This window comes from Perissodus microlepis, chromosome 19 (assembly GCF_051167445.1).
Source record: "Perissodus microlepis isolate ML-2025 ecotype Zambia chromosome 19, ASM5116744v1, whole genome shotgun sequence".
In the NCBI taxonomy this organism is placed as follows: domain Eukaryota; kingdom Metazoa; phylum Chordata; class Actinopteri; order Cichliformes; family Cichlidae; genus Perissodus; species Perissodus microlepis.
This window is the reverse complement of record NC_140479.1, coordinates 7,016,695-7,027,218: the sequence shown is the minus strand read 5'-3', so window position 1 is coordinate 7,027,218 and position 10,524 is coordinate 7,016,695. Positions and strand designations below refer to the sequence as shown.

At 45.3% G+C, this 10,524-nt stretch overlaps 1 protein-coding gene across 1 annotated transcript; it reads right to left on the bottom strand.

Annotated features, from left to right (window-relative positions):
• Positions 1-3,008: 3,008 nt before the first annotated feature.
• Positions 3,009-10,022, bottom strand: rcor1 (REST corepressor 1). The gene is made up of 13 exons (XM_084914537.1): positions 9,489-10,022; positions 9,350-9,409; positions 8,655-8,735; positions 8,498-8,550; positions 7,714-7,875; positions 7,384-7,502; positions 7,232-7,310; positions 7,110-7,160; positions 6,865-7,011; positions 6,531-6,608; positions 4,223-4,280; positions 3,760-4,007; positions 3,009-3,490 (listed from the first exon to the last, which is right to left on the bottom strand). Exons 1-13 carry the CDS (start codon positions 9,649-9,651, stop codon positions 3,446-3,448), a joined length of 1,344 nt encoding a protein of 447 aa, XP_084770663.1. The 5' UTR covers positions 9,652-10,022; the 3' UTR covers positions 3,009-3,445.
• Positions 10,023-10,524: the final 502 nt, after the last annotated feature.

Here is a 10,524-nt window from a genome sequence, read left to right as displayed (position 1 = left end):
TTAATATTCATTCAGATAAATTTCCTTTTCTCATTTCTTAGGTTTTTCTAATTTACATTTAAAACATTTTCAGCTATTTTCCAACTTCTTCTTTGTGAACATCAACTTTCAAAAGTTCTGCACTTTTGTTTCCAGGTACTCTGTATTTTACAGCTCATTCAACATTTTTAGCTTAATATTCAGTCATTAATTCATTTCAGTGCATACATTCAGATTCAAGCATTTACACTGCAGTTTCTTCAGAAAATGCACTTTCTAGTATACATGGTTATGCTGAGGATATGTCGGCCAGTTTCCACTGGAAATGCCTTTTGGTTAAACTGTCAGCAAGGAATTTGCATTTGCACTGTTACATTTTTATATAACTTTAATGCACATAAAAAACAGCTGCTTGTTTAAGTGAAAATACATTGATGGGGTTTTTTTGCACTAATAAAGTTGTGGAGTTGTAAAGTATTTTGTCTAGTGTCAATTATATCGTTATCGCAAATTTTCAAATATATATCGTGATAAATATTTTTGGTCATATCACCCTGCTCTAGGAGCAACAACACCATGAAGTCCAAAGAACACACCAGACAGGTCAGGGATAAGGTTATTGAAAAATTTAAAGCAGGCTTAGGCTACAATAAGATTTCCCAAGCCTTGAACATCCCACGGAGCACTGTTCAAGCCATCATTCAGAAATGGAAGGAGTATGGCACAACTGTAAACCTACCAAGACAAGGCCGTCCACCTAAACTCACAGGCCGAACAAGGAGAGCGCTGATCAGAAATGCAGCCAAGAGGCCCATGGTGACTCTGGACGAGCTGCAGAGATCTACAGCTCAGGTGGGGGAATCTGTCCATAGGACAACTATTAGTCGTGTACTGGACAAAGTTGGCCTTTATGGAAGAGTGGCAAGAAGAAAGCCATTGTTAACTAGGGCTGCCACAAACGATTATTTTGATAGTCGACTAGTCACCGATTATTTTTGCGATTAGTCGACTAATCAGATCATCATCCATTGGACATAAAACGTACAGCTTATTGCACCAGCAGCATCTGCTCTTATATAACTATCATTAGCTTACAGCTTTAAGTGTTTCAGGTTTGTGCTAACTAAAAATAAAGACAAGATGATAGTTTATTAAATTTTAATGACATTTGCAGATTGTTTCGGTGAAGTTTAATAAACTCCTTGCTATCTAAAATATAACAGGACACCAGAGTAAATTCTCGAGCATCTCACACTTCTGATGATCAGCTGTCTGCTTGACATTTATTCAGCTGTGTAAAAACTATAACTTTAATCTCAGCCAAACCGATTTACTCAGGAACAAATAAAATACTAAAAAAAGCCAAACAATAACATTTTTAAGTTATCTAAGTGACTTATATATGTTTAACCTGAGTAGCGAAAGACGGCGGTGGGTTTGAAGCCGGGAGTCCGGTGTTCTCACGGCTCTAGTGAGCCTTGCCCCCGGCTCGCTATCGAGCTAGTGGGTAACAGACGTCTCCGAAAACGTCGGAGCGCTTTTGAAAATATGTGGTGTCTTGATAAACTGAGCAGATATTTGAGGTTTACACAGCTACATTCTCGCCTGAAAATATGTTAAACGTTTATTTTGTGACCCAGAAAGAATAATAAGAGTAATATTAAAACTAACTAGCTGCCGCCATTGTTGACAACTGAGCTGGGCCGCGTTATGAATTCTGGGACAGAGCTACTTCTTCTTCGGGGTTTAACGGCAGCTGGCATCCTTGTACATGCAGTGCTGCCATCTTCTGTTTCAGTCCGTTATTACACTCTTAAATCCTACTACTTATTCCTGCGTCTTTTGGGATCTTACAAAGCTTCAAACGATGCGTCGACTATTAAATCAGTCGTCGACGATTTTGATAGTCGACTTAATCGTGACTAGTCGACTAGTCGACTGTTTTTACCGTTTCTTCCTGCAGTAAATATAAACAACGACAGTATTCAGGAAGAAAACCAAACATTGCAGATATTTTTATCGTAACTCTGGTTTTACGTGGCCGATCAACACAATTTAAAATCTGGTATAAAGTCCACACTTTGTCCGTCAGTTGTTCCGTCTGTCCTGCTCACATCTCCAATGGTTGTACACGTTGTCATTAACGTGGCTTCACTCCACATCAGCCGCTTTGCTCGCTAAAACAACGGTGTCGGCACATAAGGGCGCTGCCATAGCCTGTCAACCACGTTGGTTAGCTGCGTATATACGAATGTGAATCGCATCATTGGCTGGACTTTGGGATAAGGTGGCATCGTTCTGATCCCATACAGGAGCAGCCAGTCACTGACTCACACTGAAGAACAGAATTGTTAACGTATTAATTTTAATTTCAATTCAGGTTAGATTTATTTTTTTGTGCGCAACACAGATTTTCTGTGCACAATTGCGCACACGCGCCACTTAGAGGGAACATTGAACACAAGGCCCGGGGACCAGAACTGGCCCATCACAGAGTTTTGCAAAGTGTGAGTACAGTAACACATAACCGCAATACAGCAATGCAGTACAAAAGCTGCAGTGTTTATTTTAATTTCCATGTGAGCTTTAAGAGCAGCAGCCTGAACCAAGAAAAGGAAAATGATTAGAGTGTAGTTTCTGATTTATTTTACAGATAAATAGAGTTTGTGTCTGCCCCACTGAGCTGCAGATCAGACCGGCTCAGGCACACACGCCGATTTAAATCCTGAGATTATTTTAGAAAACTCATTTATAATGCTGCAGATTAATGAAAATTAACTCTGCGTCCTGAGATGTTTTATGATCTGCTGTTACAATAATAATGAAAAGAAACCTCAGTGTTTCCACTGTCTGAGGAGACTGCTGTGACTTATTATGGTGACTCGTTTCTATTTGGCTCATTTTCCATCAGTAGACACAGCTGGTCAGTCTGTCTCTGTAGCACACAAACACAGACAGCAGGGGGCGCCACTTCTCTTAAATCACCTGAGGACTCAGTTTGGTCTCAAAGAAGAAAACATACAAATTACTTTACTGATCAACTTTGGTTTTATTGTCTTTCTTCTAAAAAGTCCTAAAATAATAGAAAAAAACCCAAAAAGATGCCATCAGGTTAGGACACACCTCCTTCCTGAACAAGGTCATCCAACATGGCTGCTTCAGTCTGACACCCTATCCCCAACACACCAAACAGGAAGTAATAAAAGCAAAAAACAACCCAAAAAAGCATGAAAAGCAGAAAATAAGGAACAAAAGCTCCGTCCATTTGGACTGACGTGTCTGATTGGTCCAGAGCGAGCAGTAAATGACAGGTTAATAAAACAAACCCCACACCTGATCTAAAAACTGAGAAAATTAAAGAGAAACACATTATACAATAAAAAAAATTACATTATAAAGCCTGTGGGGCGGGGCCTGAAACTGGAGGGGCAGAGCGCTGAATCTAAAGAGGAAGGGCCAGAAGGTCTCAGGAGGTCAAAGGCTTGTTGGCATTCAGTGGAGAGGACGAATCCTGTAGGAGAAGAAAAACACAGTGAGACTGTCCCATCTGAGCAGGTGAGTGCAGATGTGGCCAGGTGTATGTAATTTGAGTCATGCAGTCTCATTAGTACTGTGAAATAAAGTACAACTTCCTTAATGCCTCTAAAATCATCCCATCCACTGAGACCAAAATCAGTCACATGAGTAGCATGAGCTGACACGGGAACCGTAAAAAAACGGAGGTCACATGACCCAGACAGGTATGTGTGCTGCCAAGCATGCTGGGATTTGTGTCCTCACCTCCTTGGTCTGCTTGGCGGTGACCTCATCCTCCTCAGTGGGACACACCTCCATCTTCTCCTCCATCCTGTCGTCCTCGCTCGCTCCTGCCCCCACCTCCATGCCGTGCTCCGCCTCCCACTCCTGCAGCACCTCGTCCAGGTTAAACCTGCGTCTGTAGTTTACTAGGAAGTTCTTCACCTGCACCACCGACTTGTTACCAATCACATCTGAGATGGCTTGGAAGTCCCGCCCATACTTCCTGATTGCTGTGTAGGATTGGACGGGAGGGAGACAGTCATCGACCAATCACTGACTGAGAAGTCTGACAGCAGCCTTCATAGAAGGCTCGAGTTCACATGTCCGCACCTCGATAGGTTATCCAGTTACGATTTTACATGTCTGATCAATCAACCCTGACGCTGATAAACAGATGCTTTAAAGAGATGAGAACATCTGTCAGGTGACCTGTTTCAGGTGTTACCTTGGACGGCGAGCAGCTGCTCCTCTGTGGTCCAACGGTTATTGAACTTCTGGTTCACCTGAAACATAAAGAAACGTTAGCATCCAGGAACACCAGCAACTGAAAGAGCGTGCTCAGTGAGCGTGCTCAGTGACTTTATTAGTTTGAATAAAGTGATTTGAATCGATCGTCGAAATCACAGAGAAAAATCAGTGAGGATACACTCACTGTGCTGTACTGCATGTGTGTTTTTGAACTGCATTTGTGTATTTAGGGCCCGAGCACTGACAGTGCGAAGGCCCTATTGTATCTGCTCTGTTTCTTATTATTATTATTATTATTATTATTATTATTATTATTTCGGCAAATGAATCGGCCTTTTGAGGGCCTAAACATGCTCAAAAACTCATGAAATTTTGCACACGCGTCAGGTCTGGTGAAAATTTACGTATTTTAATGTTGTCAGACATGGCCAGGGAAAATTAGCTCAGTAGCGCCACCTAGAAAAATGAAAAACGCGAGCCCCCGAGATGGGTATTACCTACATGTATGAAAGTTGGCACCCATATCTATCATTCAGGGACGCACAAAAAAGTCTATTATGGCCATGTCCTAAACCCAACAGGAAGTCCGCCATTTGGAAGTGAATGTGACATTTTGGCTCTGATTTTACCATTTCCATGCCTTGTACTTTAACGAACTCCTCCTTGGGATTTGGTCCTATAAACTTCAAATTTGGATAGTGCCAACTACACACCTGGGCCATCTTAAATTGCGGAGCTTTTGAGTTTTCGTAATACAGTGAGGCAGTGGCGCCATGGCGAATTTCGATGACTCGCCATGAAAATCTCATTGACTCTTATTTTGTCATACATTTTCTGACCTTGACCAAAGTGAACACATATGATAAGGCTCCACCCCTGAACATATTTCAACTGCCATATTTGACATCAGGGACAGCGCCACCTAGTGGGAACAGGAAATGTCATGTTTTACACTTTGGGGTACAGTATTGTGATGGGTGAAATCTGCAGCCTCAAATTTCTCCAGGAAAGCCTTAAGGAGTTGGTTTTGGGTTACAGTGAAAACTGTGACTTTTCGCAAAAGGGTGTGACCCCAGCAGCATGGTGAACTTTGATGTCTCGCCATGGAGAAACAAATTAGTATAACTCAATGAAATCCAAGCTGATCAGAACCAGACTTTACAGGTATGATGTCAGACCCGCCCTGAACAGATTGATGTGCCCATTGTCAGGAGTATGAAAAGCGCCACCTAGTGGCAACAGGGAATGTCATGTCTTTCACTTTGTTGTACTGATTTTCACAGGTTCATCGTGGACACCTCAAAAGCGGTGAATATTAACATGGGTCCCTCGTGATGCTTCAGTGCGAAAATTGTGACTTTAAACTGAACAGCGCACCCTGGTGGCAGCGCCGTTCACCATGAAAGATGAAGTGGCTTTTGAGGGGCTTGGAAAGTTTATAGAGGCTTTAAATTTGGCCCACACCTCCAATGTGATTAGGGCTTTCTTCTTATGCGATCATTTTCATTGAATAGCGCAAAATGGCTCCACAGCGCCCCCTACAAAATTTCAAAACCACAGCCCCTGCTCTGTGTTTTATCTATGAGTCTGAAACCTGGTAAGCTTATAGAAGATACCAAGATCTACAAAAAAGTCTCTTGGAGCAATATCCCAAATCCAACAGGAAGTCAGTCATTTTAAAATTAATGTGTAATTTTGGCCACATTTTCTCCTCTTTTCAGGCCTCATACTTTGACGAACTCCTCCAAGGGATTTCATCAGATTGAACTATTCTTCAGTGTGTGGAATCCAAAGACCTTTGTGTTGTTAAATTGCGAAGCTTTTTACGTCCAGGGAAACGGGGTGGTTATGGCGGCACGTGGAGTCTCAATCACTCGCCAAAACGCAGTAATCTGCTGTCACTCCAAAACACAATGTCCAATCTCTCCCAAAGGTCGCAGGCATGATGAGACTCGAGCTCGGAAATGTTTGTTATGCCATTTGTCATTAATGGTTAGAGCGCCACCTAGTGGGACGACTATAATCATGATTGAATGAGACGAATTGTTAGCTGGTGGTTAAATGCATGAATTCCATCAATGTGACATGAGATAGGAGGTGCTGGTTGTAGGTGTTGGGCGTGGCTCGACACGCCGGGGTGCGAGGGCCCTCATAACGCTGCTTGCAGCTTTAATTCTATATTGCGTTTGTGTGCTACTATAATGCGTTTGTGTGCTACTGTACTGCGCTGCCATGTTGCTGTATTGTGTTGCCATGTTGCTGTGTTATCGCGTTGCCGCGGTTACCTCGGGCAGCCTGAACTCGTCCAGCCCCGAGCTGAGTTTCTCCTTCAGCACGCTGTTGGTCTGTTTGATGGTCTGAATCTGAAACAGAGGCTGAGGCTCAGAAACAGGAACGTGATCAAGGTGAGTGCAGGTATCCACGCTGTGCAGATGACCAGGCGTGAAGCCATTTACCTGTTGCAGCTCGTACAGGTGACCTTTTGTTTAGGTTAGGTTTGTTTGTATCGGTGATAAACGCCATTACCTGACCAGCCCTCTGACTATTTTCAGTCCCTCTGTAGATTTCTGGCGATGGTTGCACCTCCCCGTTCTAGCGTTTCCGTGACAACGGACTCACCTGTCTCTTGATGGAGACGAGCTGCGAGTCGAGCTGTCTGATGAGTCCCTGAGGCGTTGAGGACGACAGAGAAACAACGTCCTGATGGTTGAGAAACATCCCTCTGGGGGGGCGCTTCTTCATCCGCTGGGACGCCTTCCCACCTGTCTGCAGGTGAACAGAGAGAGAGGCAGCCACCGTCACCCGTCTAACAGACAGGTACGAACATACAGGCTACGGTCTGAGGGTTGCTAAGGTGTTCTTACCTTCAGACCAGAAACTGGTTTCACCTCTGACCTCTCTGAACCTGAGCTCACCTGAAAAGAGTCACACGGGTAAACAACAGCAACAAACAGGTAAACAAACAAGTAAACACTGAACTTTGTACCTCCTTCTTGTCTTCTTTATTTACGTCCAACTCAGAGTCACTCGGAGGATTTCCATTACCGTCCTCGACTTCATCGTCACTGAAACAGACATTTATATTTACACTCATCGGCCAATCGGGTAGCACCCACACCTGCGCAGGTATCTGCTCACCTGTCGTCTCGCTCTCGTTTGTGTTTGCGAGTCTGGCGGTCCATCAGGCTGGTTTTACTGCGACTCTTCTTCCAAGAGTAATAAAACCGAACCAGGCTGGGCATCGACTTATCAGGTAACTACAGACAGACACAACAAGGAGCTACTGGTCAAACTGGGAGCACTGGTCACAGAAAGAGACTAGGACTGGGAACACTGGTCACAGAAAGAGACTAGGACTGGGAGCACTGGTCACAGAAAGAGACTAGGACTGGGAGCACTGGTCACAGAAAGAGACTAGGACTGGGAGCACTGGTCACAGAGAGAGACTAGGACTGGGAACACTGGTACCATCTGCTGAATGCGGTGGAAGCTCTTCCCGTGGAAGCTGAAGGCCTGCTCGAACAACACGCGGTCCTCCACCGTCCACTCATCGGGGAACGGAGTGAAGTTTGGCAGGTCGGCTAGAGACTTCTCGATGTTGTGTTTGTGCCAGAAGAGCATGCCCAGCGCCTGTGACAGGTGAGACAGGTAAAATGTGGACATTGTAAATACTGAAGGACATTTGGCGTGATGATCTGTACGGTCCCTGCAAACGCTGAGCACTTCCTGTGTGTTCAGGCCCTCTAACAGCTGAACATGTGATGGTGGCGTGAAGGCAGCGAGTTTAAAAACACAGGGAGAGGAACTTCAGGTCCACCTGTCTGATATTCCTGAGAGAACTTGAATTTTATTTTACCATCCTGAAAGTGAAGCAAAGTTCTGCAGAGCACTTTGAATTAACAAAGAAAAGCAGATCCGACACTCGGGTCACTGAGTGTGACATCTGTTTGTGCACATGCTCAGATAGTCACATGTTCGCTGCTAAAGCAGGCGCCCTGTTAAAGATGTAATTTATACGTTTTTTTCTCCAAACCCCTCACCAGCTGCAGTCCAACGTGGAGAAGGAGCAGGAAGCCAAACAGGAGAGAGAAAGGGGCAGCACCACATGATTAGCAGCGACTGAACCTCCAAAATAACACTGTGTTCATTAGTACACCTGTTACTGACTGAGGATGGCAGCGTGAACCAACGTCTAAATATGGCGGCACAAGAGGAATTAAAATAAAAAAGTGACCACGTTGTGAACAATTACCTGCTCCATGTTGTAGCCATGCTTCTCTTTGGCGATGGCGATGTACTCGTCCACTGCAACAGAGAAAAAAAAACAAAAACAAAAACAAAACACCCACAAAACACCATCAGACTCGCATCAGTGCACCATGTTCTCAGGTCAATGAGCCATTTCTTACACTGTGTTTGATTCAGGCAGCTGTTGGGGATCCAAACCAGCATCCCCAGGTTCTCCCGGAGATGAGCCGCCCGGGCTACATCTGGAATCACACACACGTTAATGAGATTATTAATTAATTAGAATGGTTCTCACATCAGAGACTCATGTTCAATAACTCGATGAGGGATTCATGCTGTAACGGTGCTGGTAGAATGCTGGAGCTGATCAGAAGTTGATCAATAAACTAACTTTGAAAATGGAGCAGCTCCTTCTGAGCCACCAGCCACACCTGTGCAGGCAGAGCTGCTCACCTGTACGACTTTTCAGGTGGTTGTGTGAAGAAGGGTTCAGACTCAGCATCACTGTGAGGATCAACATGAAGTTTAACTCAGAGCTGTTACTCTGACCAGTTTTCAGGAATCTGGTCAGATTCTGCAGCGATTATTGATGACTGTTATCTGATTATTGAATATTGTCGGTGTGTGAAGTTTGTGACTAAAGTTGAATGTTCTGACTGTGAGGAGGAGCCTCGAGCTGCTTCTGCTAAGGAAACAAAAGCTCCTGAAACACAAACTAACCCAGAACCAGAACCGGACACACATGTGGAGGTGGAACCGGCACGCGGGGACCGGAACCAGCGCCGCGAACTTTACAGCTGGTATTGTTCGAGGCTACTACTCCGCTGCGAGGCTCCCGAGCCAGCTGCAATCTTACCCGGGTCAAAGTCGGGAACCACGGCCTGGTACTGCGGTCCGACCCGCATCCCTCCTCCACCTGCGCGCACACACAGACAGTACTCAGTACAGTACTCAGATTAGTCTCAGCAGCGGCGGCGATGATCGAGGCTACCCACCATGCTCGTCGTCGCTGCTCGAGCCTGAACTTCCTTCTTCCCAGCAGCTGTTGGTACTGGTTCCATTACCGGACAGACTCTTCCCGCCGACGGGCCCTCCTCCCGGGGCTCGGCCTCTCCTCTTGCCCGAAGCCTCTGGGTTCCTCTCCAGCATCGCGGGCATACTAGCAGCTAGCTCAGGCTAACTGTTAGCTTGTTAGCTCAGCCGCTCCACTAACCGAACCGAGCCGCCTGTCGGCCCGGAGCAGAGCGAGAGTCCGGGCCGGGCAGCCGGGGAACGGTTCGGGTTGAAACAGTAACTGTGCTGTGGAAGGTTCCGAGGAAAGAATCGATCCGCTGCAGCTAGGAGAGGCTAACGGCTAACAGCTCACCGAAGAGTCCGAAAAGTTCCGGAACAAAGAGCCCAAACCAGACGAAGCCGGATTAGATCGGAACCGTACAGGGATCCCGACCCGGAGCCGGACCCAGAGCCGAACCCGCCCCAATCAGCTGATACAAACCAACGAGAGCGATCAGAGAGGCGCGTGCAGGCGGCTCGGTGTGTGTGTGTGTGAGAAAGAGAAGAAGAGAGAGAGAGAGAGAGCTGCCATCACAGGACATCCGGAACAGCCCTGATCACTGATCAATATTCTGCACAGCTGACCCATAACCGAAAGATCACCAAGCAGTACTCTGGGCAGTATTGATCAGTTTTTAATGATCGCGGTCGATTTCCGCAAACACCCTGCAATCAGTCAGATGTTTAAATTAAACATTCACAGCAAATCACAGATTGATCAATAATATCCCGTGGGATAATTAAACTCGTTACCACGGAGATTCAATCCACTTGATCTTTCGGATCGTCAATTTAATCCCTTCACTGCTTTAATCCAATTGATTTTTTTTAATCCGTAACAGTTCAGTTTCTTATTCAGTGTCACGGGAATCTGTCAAAGTTTATAGAATAGAATAGAATTAGAATAGAATTCAACTTTATTGTCATTGCACAGGTACAGGGAATGTATCTAGGTGGGAATCCTTTCTTTCTCGGTTC

What these genes read in the sequence shown, in the direction of transcription:
- rcor1 (XM_084914537.1), bottom strand. Translation starts at nt 9,651, where the DNA reads ATGCCCGCGATGCTGGAGAGGAACCCAGAGGCTTCGGGCAAGAGGAGA. An exon ending in GGTTCCCGACTTTGACCCGG is followed by an intron (nt 8,736 to 9,349) that starts GTAAGATTGCAG and finishes GTGTGATTCCAG; the next exon opens with ATGTAGCCCGGGCGGCTCAT. An exon ending in AAACGAGAGCGAGACGACAG is followed by an intron (nt 7,311 to 7,383) that starts GTGAGCAGATAC and finishes TGTCTGTTTCAG; the next exon opens with TGACGATGAAGTCGAGGACG.